Genomic DNA, 17,480 nt, shown 5'->3' on the forward strand with positions numbered 1-17,480 from the left:
TAAGAGGATTTCGGTTTGGCCTAAGATTTGATGTTTTTGGGTTAGATCCATGTTTTGTTGAATTTTAGCCATGTGATTTTAAGTTTGATGGTTAGATCTTCTTTAGGACACATTTTTAGACCATGTGATGTTTTAGTTTGAAGATCACATGTCTTTAAGCCATGGATCAAGAGATTGATCAAATGTAGTTGAGAGAAAGTTTCTGTTTTGGACTATGTTTAAAACCAAAAACTCCAAGTGTTGTTTTGTGATTTTTGGTGACTTTTGTTTGATGATTTAAAGCATGGTTGATCTTAGAATGATGTTATGAATATGTTAGAGGTAAGATTTGATTTTTTGGAATGCTTGGAGATGTTTTTATTAAGGTCAAACTTGTGATTTAAAGGGCTTACTTTTTGTTAAAAAGTTTGGGTCTTTTTACAAAACGTTTGGTGTTGATGAATACATTTTTCCTAATGGATATTTTAAGTGTGTTTTTAAACTTAGGATAGGAAGATATTTGTTACAAAATTTTGGTTTAATCATGAGTTTTGAATTTTGAAAGAATTGAACCAAAATCAAGAAAAATGGCCTATGTAGGTTTCGGCAATAGTGAGTTTCCATAGTTGTGAATGGTTTTAAATTTTTCTGAGTTGATATTTGAGTTTAGGATAAAATTTACATGAGGAATGTAAATTTTGGTAATTTTTGGAGATAGGATATGAAATCCTTAAGTTAGGGGTAAAATAGTCATTTTCCCACTTGTAAAGGGTAAAATGGTCATTTTCCCACTTGGTAATTTTACTCTAAGTTGCCTCTTTTCACATTTCTAATTGTTAGTAATTAATTTCTAACTTTTAGAATACCCTCTTACAGTTCCTCGTGTTTCACACTTATTCTCGTAGAACGCGACTATCGAGGTAAGTTAGCTTTTAAATTACTATCAGTTTAATGTGTATGAGTGATAAGTAAGGGAACCAAAGTGTATGTATGCATGTTATCATATGTTCCATGCCAAGTCATTACATATTTATCTGTTACACAGTATTTATTCTATCACGAATTATTCATCTGTTACATAAGATATTTTGTCACGTATTTCTATACATTGCTATGCATTGCAAGTATGTCATGTTAAGTTAAGTATGCCATCTGTTACATGTATTTCATTTCACGTAATATTCACTGTCATATGTTATGCCATGTTACGGAATATTGTCTGTTATATGTTATGTTATGTTATGAAATAATATCTGTCACATGTATGCCATGTTATAAAATATTTTCTGTTACAAGTAAGACTCTAAGTAAGTCATGTATGTCATCTTCTGTTCACGTCACGTTACGCTACCGTCAGGACTTCTGTCTTTTCATATTCATGTCATTCCGTCTTGAATACAGTTTGTGTATCTCGAGAACAGTCTTGTTAAGTTATTCATGTCAATCACGACCCTAAGTGCTAGGATGGGATAATATCCTAGTGAAACTCCTTGTTCACGCTGGAGTGTCTAAATAGGTGTGAAATTTCCTGGGTTGACGAAGTACAGTCAATAGGTTGCGAATGGGGCCTAATTAGCTGGTCACCAGAGCGCGCCAGGCACTAACGCCGATGGAGCCAAACTTTATTTTACGTGTGTCCACAGCAAGTGTGGCACAAACAATTCATGGGGCCACAACAACTGTAGAGCATATACTACGTGAGACACAACAATTATGACACGTAGGATACGTGGGGCCACAACAACTGTGGAGTACGTATTAACGCACTCACAGCTGGTATAGGCACCTCTGTTGTGATGCGGTAATCGGCAGGGACACACAGCTCAAGGGGACCTGTGTAGCACCCGTATGGTCACTTTAATGATTAAGTCTACTGAATAAGATTCCAAGTTCATGTATTTCACGTTTAAGTCATGTTTCACGTTATGTTATGTTCAAGTTTACGTTAATGTCAAGTTTCAAGTTTATGTCACGTCAAGCTAAGTTTCAGTTTCAGTTCAAGTTATGTCAGCTTATGCCATGTTATGTCAAGTCATGCTATGCTTATAATTTCATACCATGCTATGTCAAGATATGTTATGTTTACTATTGACTTTGATTGTGCTTTTATGCCTTTATTGCCATGCATGCATCATTAACCTGTGTGAAGGTTTTTTGTTAACTTACTGAGATTTGTAATCAAATCTCACTGTGGTAGTCCTAACTACCATTCCCCCCGAATGGTAGATCTTATTACAGAATCTGAAGGAGAACTAGGGATCGATCAGCTGGAAACGGTCGACTAAGCGACGGTGTGACTTAGATGTAGTTACCCTAGATTACTACTTGTATTTTGTGGAGTTAAATCTCCAGCACTCTTTTGTTCACAATCATTTTGGACTGGTATTGTGATCTCGGTTGTTAGTATGCCTTTATGTATGAAGTATGTTTTAAGTATTTGGGATATTATAAGTTTGGTACATGGTATTGCCAAAAGAAAAAAAAATTTATCCGCTGCGAATATTGCATAATGCTAGACGCATGTTAGGAACATTGCATCTTATATGTCATGAACGAGGGCAGGTAACCTTGTGTTGCATGTCCCGACGCTTCAGATGTCCGTCCGATCCCAAGCGGAATCTGTGGGCGTCACACCCACTGTCTGACCATGCAGGCTGCAGGCCATGCTGGGGGTGTGACCATCATTCCAGTTGGGCTAGCCCTCCCTTAGGCTAAACCCAGCCTACATTTTTCCTTCCATCCTCCTTGGGCTATTTTCTTGGGCCGACTTGGTCCTGAGTGGGCAAACCCCATGCGGCAACTTGTTCCCTCCTCAGTAATGATCTTAGGTCAAAAGTCATGGTCTCTTGGCTAGCGGAGGCTAGAGGGCACTGTAGTCAATGACATGGTGCGAAGCCAAGCATCGCTTGTAATGACCATTCTAAGGGGAGATCTTGTCGTAAATATTAATAAACATAAATTGTTGATAAGATGATTTTCCTGCTGTTGAATAGACCTGGAGTCCGAGATAATTATATTATGTGATGATTTGGATATTGAATGCCCGGTCACTTTACTGAACTATTTTCATTTCATTTGCTTGGAGGTTTGTGAATCGATATATTTGGTCTTCCTTCTATTTACTTTGTTGTTCATTTTATCATATTCTTAGCCATTACCTTCATTATTAGTTTTCTTATAAAATGAAGCCTCAATAACATTAGAAATGCTACAAACCCCACCATGTAAAATAAAACACTTTTATCATGTTTGGATCATCCTTCATTTTTTAAAGAAGAAATTTCAAAATTAATTGACAATATAACCTCATCATAGTGAGATACGAGTGAACCGAGGGTGAACACTCCGCTCCCCTAGGTTAAACTGGTCACTCTCAATCATCAAGGCTTTCCCACAAGTGAGGAAACAGAAGTCGCAGAGGAGAGTACTGCTATTCACCAATATCCTAATTTGTACAATCGTTTTTTAAAATTAAATACATTAAAAGAATGGAATTTAACAAAGTGCTGTACCGACAATCGAATTAACAATATTTGTTCATATCAAAGCATTAATAAGACTAGTTTAACATGCCACAGCTAAACACAGACACATCATGAACCCCTAATACTTCTTCCCTTTAAGAAGAGCAGCAACCAGACTTCTGTTTTACGGGCTGTCCCCGAATTTGCACTGTTGGAGGCCTGGCATTGTTCATGGGTTGGCTTGCCATCCTGCATGAGAGAGAGAGAGAGAGAGAGAGAGAGAGCATCAGAAATGATAAACGGTCAATCATCTTGCAATATGCATAAATAATTACTTAATTAATTGGACTTGCAGATTTCACATAGAGAATTACGATATCGTCGTCATCATCATCTTTTGAAAAAAAAAATTCACAGACAACCCCCCCCCTCCCCCCCAAAAAAAAAAAAAAAAAAACCAATAAAACAACAAAACCAAGTAAAAGAGGCAAAGAAACTTGTGAGAAAACCATTGCCAAACCACCAAAACTATGTTCGGATTTGCTTTCGCAACCATATGACAACATAAAAGCCATATAAACACAGTACCTATTCTTGATTTCAGCAGCCATGGCCATGAAAGCTTGTTCCACATTGGTCGAATTTTTAGCACTTGTTTCCATAAAAGGGATCCCAATTTCATCCGCAAATGCCTAAAAAGGGAAGAGCATATGTAAACATTGATGTTAGACTTTTGGAGTAAGCAAGTACCATCAAATGACAATGGAAAACCTGACAATTTAGTATTACCTTGGCTGTTTCATAGGACACAACTTTATTTGCTGTAAGGTCACATTTGTTGCCAACTAGAAGCTTGTTCACATTTTCACTCGCATAGCGATCAATTTCATTCAACCATTGCTTAACGTTGTTGAAGCTCTCTTGATCTGTGACATCATAAACAACCTGTCCAGACAGCCACCAGCTTGAGACAAATTTCTTACAAGAGCTGCCACCAACTCAGAAATGAAAGAAGCAAGCAGTAATTAAATGAAATAGAAAATTCAGAACTTACAATAATCCCATGAGCCCCACGGTAGTAGCTGCTAGTTATTGTCCTGAAACGTTCTTGACCAGCAGTGTCCCACTGAATTTTCCGAGAATGGAACAGCAGTTATCATTTTTAATAGCAGGAAATGATATGGCCACAACTATAACACAACTCTCTAAAAAAATATTATTATTATTTGAATACCCATCAAAGTAAAACAAAATTCAAATAAATTCAAGAAATAATAATATAATAATATAATTAGAGAGTTGTGCAGAAGTTGTGTAATATGTCTCTATATAACTTTTTATAGCACAAAAGAGATTGATCGAGCAGAAAAGCAACTTACGTTTCTTTTTTAAGTCACTGGGCCTACTTAAAATATAACTCCAGTTCATGGAAGTTCACATTATTATCAACCAAGATAACAACCATTTTGACTGCCTGGTTGTACAATACCTTTTTTTGTACAATACTTGAAAACTTGTTGACAAAACCAGCCAACACAATGGTATAAAGACAACAAGATTTGATAATGTTGTGGTATAAAGATTTAACTCATCAACAAATATCAACAATTAAACATAATTTTAGGCTTGGACATTTCAAAATCATACAAATCTTTCAGATAGACATCTTCATTAATATAAAAGCCTGGTATGTACTATGTCCCCCAGCAGAATGAGGAATTCACACCCATGGGATTCAACTTGATTGCAGTGGACACCAATACTAAAGATGGGGCTAGAATTTGCCAAGACAAGAGAAGCAATTGCATGGGAAATCATAAACTTATAGATGACAAAAGAAGAAATAACATAGCAAGTCATAAACTTACAATTTGGAGTTTAATGGTCTTCCCATCTTGTTCCACAGTGCGAATTTTCTACAAAACAGAATAGAAGAGGTTATTGCTGTATATTTTACGTTGAAAATTTTTATGATAGAAACCAACAGTTAGGCAAATGAATACTTACAAAGTCAACTCCAATGGTGCTGATGTAGCTATCAAGATATGAATCATCCTGGTTCCCAAATAATAGAATATACTTATAAAGCATATAAATTTCTCTTTAGAAGAATCATAAAAAGTTGGACCAGCAAACTTTGATAAGAAGGATATCACAACAAGTACATTTATTGATCACATAAGTACAAGATGTATCCTATAAATTTGGATGAAAAACCATAAAACCACTAATATTTTTTTTTTCCTTTGGCTATCCTGCACTAAAAGCAAATGCTTATACTTGAATTCAGTTTCATATGGACCAGAATCACAATCTAAAACGATCTCATATCCCATCTTACGGAATGGCTGGAGCTGAAACCATGGGCATATATATATATTTTTTTTCCTAAAGAAAAAGTCCATAGGTTATCCCATTCCAGGTAGATGTTTAAAATATATATATATATATATATAACAACAATAATGATTTTGATATAGCATTATGAAAATTGAATTCCTAGACAAGAGTTGGAAGACTTTCGATTTCCATGATAAAGAAAAAATCATTCCATGGCAATCATTAGCCTATGTAAGTTGTTTGACTGAAGCCAAGGAAACACACTCACTAACACGTACACCCATATCGGAATTCTCTTAATATAATAAACATGCATTCAGCTAATAGAATATAAGAACAAAGGGCACTAAAAACTCACAGCAAACCTCAGAAGCAGACAAGATTTGCCAACACCAGAATCCCCAATAAGCAAAAGCTTAAACAAATAGTCGCTGCAAATAAGAAAACAAGAATGGAAAAATATTTATCATGTTTTGCAAAATGAATATGTAGAACTATAGCTTGCCTTCAAAACCAAAAATGAAACTTCATAAGCACCAGTTTGCCGATAAATATGCAAACTATAGTCAACTACTCAAAGAAATCCATAAAACCCATAAGAGCTCAAACAAACAGGATTGCCCACCATTTCTGTCCACAGTTACTGATCAAAATCCATGCCTTAATGTAAGGGGTGTTTAAGCAGAAGGAAGATAGAATGGAAGGAAGAAGTGGAGAGCTGAAGTATCGAAAGAGGCCTTAAGTGTACATGTGAGGAGCACGTGGTCATTGAATGTCAATTTATTGTAATGCGCTTATTGTAACAAAAATGCCAGAATGAAGTAACAGAATTAACGTAGCTTTAGTTGTATAAAAGTACACGGAAGTGAAGTAATATACATTGAAGAGTTTTCATGCAATTCTGCATTCTTGGAGGCACTGGTTCCTCGAAAACCAGAGTTCATTTCTTTCTATCATTTCCTTACGCATTAGTTTTCCTTCTTAATTCTTTCCATAATTCACAATTCTGCTGCAATATTCAACTGGGTTCTTAACAAAGTGGCATCAGAGCAGTTCTTTTTTGGGGTCATGGCAGAAGGTACGCGTTTTAAAGACTTGGAGAAGATGATTCTTGGGTTAAAGCAACACCAAGAGCAGCAGGAGAAGAGGGTGGAAGACCATCAAGGAGTGCTGGATGAGTTGAGTTCGAAAATGGATTTGTTGTTGGAAGCAGTAAATGGAGGTAGAGCAGGGTCTCGAAATGGTCATGTGAGGGGCTAGGAAGAAGCTTTTAATGATAATTCTGTGCTGTCTGGGGGAATGCAATTCAGGTCGATTAAACTGGACTTTCCTAGGTTTGATGGGGAAAATCCAATGGGGTGGATTTATAAAGCAAATCACTATTTTGGTTTGAACCCCATGCCAGGAGGACAGAAGATTTGGATGGCCTCATTTTACATGGAAGTGAGTGCTTTGGTATGGTTTCAAGACGCTGAAGAAACAGGTACTTTTCGTTCATGGGATTCTTTCACAGAAGCTTTACAAGTTCGATTTGGTAGTTCCTCTCATGATGATCCAATGGAGACAATTACTAGATTGAGGCAAACTTCCACAGTCTCAGACTATAAGTCTCAGTTTGAGGTGCTGTCAAATAGGTTGAGAGGATTGTCTGAGAGTTACAAGCTAAGTTGCTTTCTTAGTGGACTCAAGGATGAAATTAGGTTGCCAGTATGTATGTTGCATCCTAATAACTTGAGTTCAGCATTTGGATTGGCCAAGATTCAGGAGGAATATGTCACAAGTCTGTGTGGCAATAGTAGAGCTGGGGGAAATCACATTCCATTTGTGCCTTTGTCATCAGGAGGCTCTAATCTTGCTGCTAATGTTAATAAGCAAGTTACTGGCCAAGCTGCTGTTCAGAATTACAGAGGTAATAGCTTTAAAAACTCTTTTCCTATTAAAAGGGTTAGTCCTTTAGAGATGAAAGAAAGGAGAGAAAAGGGGCTGTGTTATTTTTGTGATGAAAAGTGGAATCCTAACCACCATTGTAAAAGAGCTAAAATTTACCTCATGGAGGGAAAGGATTTGTTTGATAACAGTGAGTGTGAAGAAGAGTTGACTAAAGAAGTGTTAGTAAGTGCGGATTGTGGTGATAAGGATGGGGAGACTCCTGAGATTTCTATACATGCAATAGCTGCAGCTCTAAGTCCAGATACTATGAGGTTGAGTGGACAGGCACATGGTTGCTTAGTAGTGATATTAGTGGACACAGTAAGTACTCATAACTTCATTGATCCTCTAATAGCCGAGAAGGCAGGATTGAAGATTGGTAAAGGCCAATTAATTGAAGTTTGTGTGGCAAATGGAGAAAGAATGGGTAGTGAAGGAGTGGTGGAAAAGGTGGATCTCAAGGTGCAAGGAAATCAGTTTGTAACAGATTTTTTCTTGTTACCTTTGGGGGGTTGTGATGTTGTACTGGGTATGCAGTGGTTGAGGACTTTGGAGCCTGTACTATGGGATTTTAATTCCCTTACTATGCCCTTTAACGATAATAACAAGTCAGTGGTTTTAAAGGGCTTGAATCCTGGTTTTTCTGAGATTGTACAAGATGTTCAAATATGCCAGTTAACAACAGTGGAGAGAAAGGGCATGTTCTTGTAGATTGTGCAGAATAAATGTGATGAATCAGTGGAAGGCATTGATCAAGGGATGGAAGCTGTGTTACAACAATATAGTAAAGTCTTTGAAGAACCAAAAGTACTTCCTCCAAACAGAAGTAGAGACCACCAGATTTTTTCAGAAATCAGAAATTGAGAAGATTGTGAAGGAGTTGCTTGACGCTGGGGTGATTAGAAGCAGCCTGTGCGCATGCGCGCACCCCTGCCCGTGCCCCTGCGCGCGCGCCTACACTCAGCCCTGCGCACAGCCACACGCAAGCCCTTGCGCGCGCGGCTCCCTATGCGCGCCCCTGCATGCACCCCACGTCGCACGCCAGCGAGGTTAGTGGCATGCCTTCGCAGGCCTTGCATGGCAAGCAGGCTAGTGCATGGCACCATGCCATGCCCATCAACAAGCCATGTTGTGCCACCTAGCCATGGACCAACCCGAAGACCACCATGGGCTCATGCATGCCACGGCCAACTTGGCCCATGCCACTGTGTTATTTTATTTTATTTATTTTGATTTATTTATTTATTTATTCCAAGGGACCTATTGGGAGTTTCCAATTTGTAACTCTTATAAATAGGACCCTTAGTCTTTTCTTTTACATCTTTTGACAAATTCCTTTTGGACGGCTTTGTTCTTGAGATTAACTATTTCGATGCTTAGTGCTTGGGCTCTTTAGGGTGCAATTCGTGAATAAGTGTGATTCGGTTTATCAATCTTATGAGTATTATTCATTCATTCTCTTGTCTTCCATTTTCTCTTCATTGTTCTTATTAATTTATGTGCATTGATCTTGAGGTGTTCTTGAATTGTTCTTGAGATTCCATCGTGTTCATCTTGTGCTCATTGCCGTGACCATCATATTGCCTCATTTGATCCATCTAATCATTCAAGTGTCGCCCCTTGGAGTGTTTGCCCTAGTCCACTTACCATAATACACTTGCCGCCACCTCCATAAAACCCTAACCCTAATCCTCACTTTCCATATTCGGCCATTCCCTAATTGCCCCTCTTCCATCCCAAGTGGCATAGCCGAAACCCTCAATTCTCCATAAGGAAACATTTTCCTTTTAGGAGTCTTGACTTCCCCAATTCAAATCCCTTGATTTAAGGAATTGATCATCCTCTTCAATCCCTTAAATCCATCATCCCTTAAATCCCTCAAGTCAACTTTGACTTTACCAATTAGCTCCACCGAATCCTCAAGGATTCCTACCACTTAGGAATCTTTCCACAATTCCCTCCAAACACCATTTTCGGGAACCCTAGTTGCCTTGCAATCCGAAGCCCTAGCCCCCATTCCCCTTGGGCGATAACCCTAATTCCCATTAGCCAATTTCGGCAACCTCAATTGCACCATACCCGAAACCCTAGCCTCACTACCACTCATCAACCCTGGCTCCACCTACTTGGCGCCACACTCAATGAACAAAACCCTAGCCGTCCACTTGGAATTGCAAGCCCTAAATACTTAGCCTACCCAATTCCACCATCATTCCATCACCTAAACACCTACCCATTATTGAAGGCCAAGCAAGTTGGCAAGATCACTCGGTCACCATCATCACCAAGACGAGCTCGTGGACTTAATGTTTAGGGACAAGACCGGGGTCCCTAACATAATGGCACATGACGTATGTACATTGATTATAGAGCTTTGAACCGAGACATCATCAAAGAAAAGTTTCCAATTCTTGTAATTCATGAACTTTTAGATGAATTGTTTGGAGCCACAAGTTTCTCAAAGCTGGATTCAAGATCTGGGTATCACCAGATTCGAGTAAGGGAAAGGGATATTGAAAAAACAGCATTTAGAACTCACCAAGGGCATTATGAATTTTTAGTTATGCCTTTTGGTTTAACAAATGCTCCTGCCATATTTCAAGCTCTTATGAATGAGGTTTTTCAACCTTTTTCAAGGAAGTTTGTTATTATCTTTTTTGATGATATACTTGTGTATAGTAAGACAAAAGAGGAGCACTTGAAACACCTTGCTATAGTGCTGGAGACCTTAGCTAAACATACTTTGTTTGCTAAGAGGAGTAAGTGTAGATTTGCATGTGCTGAAATAGACTATCTTGGTCATTTGGAGTCTGTTGAAGGAGTTAAGGCAGATCCTTCTAAACTAAAAGCCATGGTTGAATGGCCACTGCCCAAGTCTATTAAATCCTTGAGAGGGTTTCTTGGGTTAACAGGATATTATAGAAAGTTCATAAAAAACTATGGACTTATTGCTGCACCTCTAACTGCTTTACCGAGGAAAGATGCTTTCTGTTGGAATGTGGAGGCTTCAGTAGCCTTTGAAGCATTGAAGAAAGCCATGAGTACTCCACCAGTGTTGGCCTTACCAGACTTTGAGAAGTCATTTTTAATTGAATGTGATGCATCTGGTCTTGGAGTGGGTGCAGTTTTGATGCAAGGGGGAGACCCTTGGCTTACCTCAGTCAAGCTTTGAAGGGAAAAGGTTTGGATCTGTCGACTTATGAAAAGAGTTGCTTGCTCTTGTGTATGCTGTTAAGAAATGGGGGAAGAACTTTTGTTATTAAGACTAATCATCAAATTCTTAAGTTCTTGCTTGAGCAGAAAATTGGAACACCTTCACAGCAGAATGGATTAGTAAGTTGCTTGGCTATAATTTCATAATAGAGCATATAAGAAAGGGAAGGAAAATGTGGCTGCAGATGCTTTATCAAGGAAGCATGAAGTGACTCAAGAGGGCCCTATATTTTTTTTTTTTTATTAGTATAGGGCCCTCAAGAGGGCCCAATATGCAATGCTATTACAGTTTTAGATCCTATCTGGCTTGAGCAGCTTAGAAGTTCTTATCTACAGGATGTGGAAGTTGCTGACATTTGTAAGAAAATTCAGCAAGGGAAGTTAGATGGGAAGGGGTATGAAGTTAAAAATAGATTGTTGTTTAAAAAGGGAAAGTTATTTTTATCCAAACTTTCTCCTTTTAAGCAGCAGGTATTGGATTTTATCCATAGCAATGCTGTGGGAGGGCACTTTGGATACCAAAATCTTTGCATCGAGCTAAATCTAATTTTTTTTGGTCTGGTATGAAGAGGGAAATTAAGGAGTTTATCAAGCAATGTTCTATTTGTCAGCAGTGTAAGGCAGAATGTACACCCAGCTGGGTTATTACAGCCACTACCTATCCCTACTAAGTCATGGACTGAAATTTCCATGGACTCCATTGAAGTTTTGCCCAATTCACAAGGATATATAGTGGTTTTTGTAGTTCTCATCCTTACACAGCAGGATTAGTGGCTAAATTATTCATTAATCAAGTTTTTAAGTTGCATAGGATGGCTGCCTCTATTGTTACTAATAGAGATGTTTTCACAAGTACCTTTTGGCAGGAATTGTTTCGAATGCATGGCACTAGTTTGAGTTTCACCTTGGCATACCATCCACAGTCAGATGGTCAAACTCAGATTGTGAATAAATTTTTGCAGCAGTATCTCAGATGCTTTGTGAATCAGAGGCCAAAGGAATGGATGAAGTGGTTGTTGTGGGCTGAGTGGTGGTATAATACAAGTGTTCACTCTTTTACTAAGATGACACCATTTGAGGCTTTGTATGGTGTACCTCCTCCAACATTACTTCAATTTGTTACAGGCACTACTCAAAATGATTTCCAGTTGAGGTCTCTGGAAGAGATCATTAATTTGTTGAGGAAGAATTTGTTGGCAGCACAAGCAATTATTAAGCAACAGTATGATAAAAACCATACACCTCGAGAATTTCAGGTAGGTGACATGGTTTATTTAAGGCTTCAAAAGTACAAGCAGCATGGTGTGGCTCATCCTGTTAGTTACAAGTTGGCACCAAGATTTTTTTATCCATTTAAAGTTTTGCAACGTATTGGTGATGTAGCATACAAGTTGGAATTGCCTTCCAGTGCTTCACTTCATCTAGTATTTCATGTATCTTCCTTAAAGAAGCATGTGGGATCAACAACTGTGACTTCATCTACATTGCCTATGTTGGATTTGCATGGAGGCTTTAGAACTAGGCCTGAATTAATTTTGCAAAGAAGGATGTGTGCACTGAATAACAAGCCTTATATTGAATTACTTGTCAAGTGGAAGGGTGCACCAAAGGAGGATTCATCATGGGTTCCTGTGGTGCAGTTGAGATGTTTGCACCCTGACCTTGCGGGCAAGGTCTTTTGATGGGGAAGGGAATGTAAGGGGTGTTTAAGCAAAAGGAAAATAGAATGGACGGAAGAAGTGGAGAGCTGAAGTATCGAAAGAGGCCCTAAGTGTACATGTGAGGAGCATGTGGTCATTAAATGACAATTTACTGTAATGCCCTTATTGTAACAGAAATACTACAAAGAAGTAACAGAAATAACGTAGCTTTAGGGTGGGTTTGGATACACAAAACATCTCATCTCATCACTACAACTATCCCGAATTTCTATACAAAAATATAATAAACAATTCAACTTTTTCAAATTCCAAAATAAAAATAATACTAAAAAATTATATTCTAACAATATTTTATTCAATTTTCAACAAAACATCTCATCTTATCTGAACTATCTATCCAAACCCACCCTTAGTTGTATAAAAGGACACAGAAGTGAAGTAATATACATTAAAGAGTTTCCATGCAACTCTACATTCTTGGAGGCATTGGTTCCTCGAAAACTAGAGTTCATTTCTTTCTATCATTTCCTTACTCATTAGTTTTCCTTCTTAATTCTTTCCATAATTCACGATTCTGCTGCAATATTCAACTGGGTTCTTATCACTTAAATTAGGTTTTTAAAATTACATTCAATACAAATACACATGCGAATACGATTTATCATACGATTCTTACAATCATGAAGAGAATCAACACGGTTAAAGCACTCTTAAAACTGGTTGCTATTTGCTAGACCCGTACTCATATCACAATGAATAAATAGGCAAATTTTCATTCAACTTTTTCTCAAAATATTTTGTCGGCATGGTCAACTAACTGCCCACGTTCACGCAACCTGAATTTATCCTGAACTCACAAGCACTCGACCAAATCTTGGATAACTAAGAATTGCGCTTTCGATGGCTCAGTTGGTTAAACCAAAATTTCCCCACCTAATTTGCATGCCTTTCCCTAAGCTATAATAAAATTCACCCGACCCGTTTCGGGACAGCGGATCTGGCAGAAAAAAATCTAGATCTAAAATCCATGAGCTAAATCCAAATACACGATCATCCAAGCGAAATTAATGATCCAAAATGGCAGCAAAGATTAATAAAAATGAAAGGAAACATTTTTTTTAGGCAATTGAGCAATAAAACACCACAGATCTGGACGAATTCACCAGGAAAAAAAAAAAACAATTCAAGACAAATACGGAAAGGAATATAATTCGAACTACATGCGGAAAAAAATAAAACGGAAAAAGGCTAATAGAGGACAAATTAAGCTTACTAGTCGGGATTCATAGCTAAGTTAGGATGGGGATTGATTAAATGACAAGAATCTCAACAAAATGATGGAGTCGAATGCTTCTTTCCAGGCGATAATTCAAGACAAATCGAGGAAATTGAGAAGGGATTGTTGGGGTGCGAATTCTTAAAAGCCAAAAGGACCCCGAAATGGTGACTATGGATGACGTTGCAAAAGGAACGGAATGTTGCCACGTGTTATACAACCAATTTACGCACTTGACCATTCCGACTAAAATTTTAAAAATCGTTTCGTACCGGCGGTTACGGCCGATATTTGCCATACTGGCCATTGGGCCGGTACAGATACTATCTGTATTTCGTACCGGCTTAAATACCAGCCGGTACCGGCCGTTTCGGCCTAAATTTCGGTCTGTACCAGCCGATATTTCGGCCTTCATTTTTTTTTTCCATTTTTTCAAACTACAAGTATATTTTTTGACCCTCAATTTAGATTAGACTATTTATAATTTATATATATGTATATATTTATATATAATTTATTAATATATAAACTATTATTTTAGAATATAATTGTTATATATATTTATATATATAATTTATTCATATATCGACTATCCCGAAACGGTATACGAAACGGTACCGGTACCGAAATATTTTGTTCCAGTGCCTTGACCGGTACGTCATCCGGTACGGTCTTCAAAACATTGATTTCCGACCCTTAAAGAACAAACGCCTGTTTGGTTTCACCATATCTTCTCAAGACAATCCATCTCACTATTTAAACATCATTTAAAATAAATATTTTTTAATTTTTAATTTTAATTTTTCAATTTGTTTATCTAATTATTATATAATCATTATAACTTTCACAAATTTCTAAACAAAACGTAAAAAATAATTTCACTTTTTCAAATTTCAAAATATAAATAATATTAAAAAAATATATTCTAATAATATTTTTATTTTATAATATTTTTATTCAATTTTTTTTCTCTCATTTCTCAAAACTCTATAAAACAACTTAACTCAAACTATTTCACTACTATTCATATCATCTCGTCTCATCTGTATAACCAAACAAGGCCCAAAGCTTATATTTACCGCTAGATGAGATGAATCTCTACGTAATGTACTTGACAAGTTGTCCCTCTTTGTTTTTAGAAAAGAGAACCGCTTCTAAGCGGTCGGTCCACTTTTCCTGAAATAACAGCCCTCTACCACATGCTACCACCTCAGAAATTACACCAAATTCAATCTACACTCGTTCACATGGGAGGGATAGACAAGGACAACGAAATGAAAGCTGATGAGAGGAAATCCGCTGCACGAATTCCCCTTTTCTATGCTTCCAGTTTCACGCCAAGCATCCATGATAGGAACCAAGGTGGGCCTACTCTTAAAGATCCTTTGCAAGTTCTAGATGGGCCAATTACAAGATCAAGGGCCAAGAAGATCAAGGAAGTAATGCAAGGATTGGTGCAATCCACTTGGGATGAAGCTAGCAAGAGCCCAACACTGAAGATGGGTCTGAAAGAAGAAGAACCAGCTTTGATCCACTTTATTCAAGCTGTGGAAGACATGACTTAGAAATACGGCCTATTGTTATTGGAGGCTTATAATTTGGTTAAATGATTTATTTTACTAGTTTAGAATAAGTGGGCTTGAAGATGCTTGGCTCACATGTCTTATTTCTTATAAACTATGTTTTTGGGAAGACCTTGTATTTTGGCCAAGGGCTTATTTGGAAAGTTACATTTTAGGAACTAGGGTTTCATCAATTTATTGTAGGGGTTACTGTAGTCGCGGGTACTGTAGCCGGTACTGTTCATCAAGGGTAATTTTGGGTAAAAGTGGTTTTATTTTGGTTAGGGTTTTGATTAGGTTTGGGTTTAAAAACTCTTTGTAGCCTCATTTGAGAGAGTAGACAATATTGAATTTTATTTGTGAGTTGAGTTTTCTCCTCTTGTTCTTGATTGAACTCTTGAACTTATCAAAGGTAAATCACAACCTTTGTGACGTTCCTCCTTTGTAATCTGGGTTCTTGAGACGGGTTCTTCAACGGGTCTAGATTTTAATATAATCTAGGTTCTTGAAACGGGTTCTCATCGGGTCTAGATTCTCCATTCTTGACTTGATTTTTGGCTTTCTTGGGGAGTTTTCAAATTGATTGTGGGTTCAAGGGAATTCATTCCCATGGGTTCATATCAATCCACCTCCACAGCCAGCATCCACCAGTCCACCACCACCACCAGTCCGACGCCATTTCACCCCGCTAGTCCATCGATTTTGCCCAGGCCGTTTCGCCCCACAGTCCCCCTCCTTATCAGAGATGTCGCACTGCATCCTTATGTAACTCTTCTCTCCCCATTTAGATCCCTAGGAGTTCTTCACTATCCAGTACTTGGTTCCATTGAGCGTTGTTCCATAGCTTACAACTACAACTCCATGATTTAGTTCTGTGCCACATTTTCCTGTAACAAACCCTTGCAATCATGCACAACAAAATTAAGAGAGAAAACTCAGTTAGTTGTTTTTTGAACTTTTAGCCACATTGGAGTTTATTTTGGGTTCATTGACATGGATTTGGTAGAAAAAAGAGTTTTTTTTTCTTGGTGTTGCCATCTCTACTGGGTATTTGTAGTTTATTGTATTATTTTAATATTTGGGTTTTGTATTGTTTGGATGAAGGTATTACTTTGTACTGATTCAAAGATGAAGTGATTGGAAGAATGTTAGTGTAAGTTGGGACTCTGAGCAAGGTACTTGATGAATGAGTTGAAGCAAAACTTAGTACAGAAAAAAAGTTGAAGAAGAAATAGTTTCTAGGTATTTTCCTGTACATCAAATTATTGTATTTTCCTCGAAAGATTTTCAAATCTTGAAGGGAGAGTGGGGGAAAGGGTGGGGAAGATGAAGGGGATGGCTACAGATACAGGCTTTTTTTTTTTTTTAAAGAAAAATTGAACAGGTTGTAAACTTGTAATACAAGAACACGAACAATCAAAACCAGATCATTGAAGTAGTTCATGACCAAAAAACCAGATACCATAGTTCTTAATCTTGGTAGGGTTCTTTTCAAAAATCTCATTGATAGCAAGCATTTGCCCATTGCTCTTCTTGACCTTCTTCAACTTCCTCAGAAAATACTAGAACTTCGACTTGGCACGAACCTCGTTCGTGGCCCAGAGTTTTATGCGGTAAATCTTTGGGTGCTTATCATCTTCAGTTGGTAGAGCCCTACCAACGACTTGGTACTAGTGAAACCTGAAAGTAACCATTTTCGATAAGAAGCTAAGATCTCCGAAGCCTCTCTCTCTCTCTCTCTCTCTTAATGTGTAGAAGAAGGCGGATACATGTTGATTTGTGGCTGCTTTGAGTAATGCATCCTCATCATTATCAGGCACATTCTCATGCCCCATCAATTGAAACTGTTGGAAAATTTTCCTACAAGATGATAACAGGCCTCAAGTATTAATCAACAAAATTTGATTTCAGTTTGAGGGCAACAAAAAATACAAACCTTATTAGGGAAAACCAGCGTGGGTGCGAAATAGCAAATGAGAGGTTTCGTGCAGTGCATCACAAGATTATTGTGGTAGACAACCTACGTGTCAGTATATTATTGGTGGGCTGTTATTTG

General features: G+C 37.8%; 1 protein-coding gene across 1 annotated transcript; it reads right to left on the bottom strand.

Annotated features, from left to right (window-relative positions):
- Positions 1-3,377: 3,377 nt before the first annotated feature.
- LOC121234540 (ras-related protein RABD2c) lies at positions 3,378-13,968 on the bottom strand. The gene is made up of 8 exons (XM_041130504.1): positions 13,860-13,968; positions 6,142-6,214; positions 5,451-5,498; positions 5,312-5,359; positions 4,498-4,569; positions 4,233-4,388; positions 4,032-4,135; positions 3,378-3,692 (listed from the first exon to the last, which is right to left on the bottom strand). Exons 1-8 carry the CDS (start codon positions 13,871-13,873, stop codon positions 3,599-3,601), a joined length of 609 nt encoding a protein of 202 aa, XP_040986438.1. The 5' UTR covers positions 13,874-13,968; the 3' UTR covers positions 3,378-3,598.
- Between the last annotated feature and the right edge of the window lie 3,512 nt (positions 13,969-17,480).

Source organism: Juglans microcarpa x Juglans regia, chromosome 6D (genome assembly GCF_004785595.1).
Source record: "Juglans microcarpa x Juglans regia isolate MS1-56 chromosome 6D, Jm3101_v1.0, whole genome shotgun sequence".
NCBI lineage: Eukaryota > Viridiplantae > Streptophyta > Magnoliopsida > Fagales > Juglandaceae > Juglans > Juglans microcarpa x Juglans regia.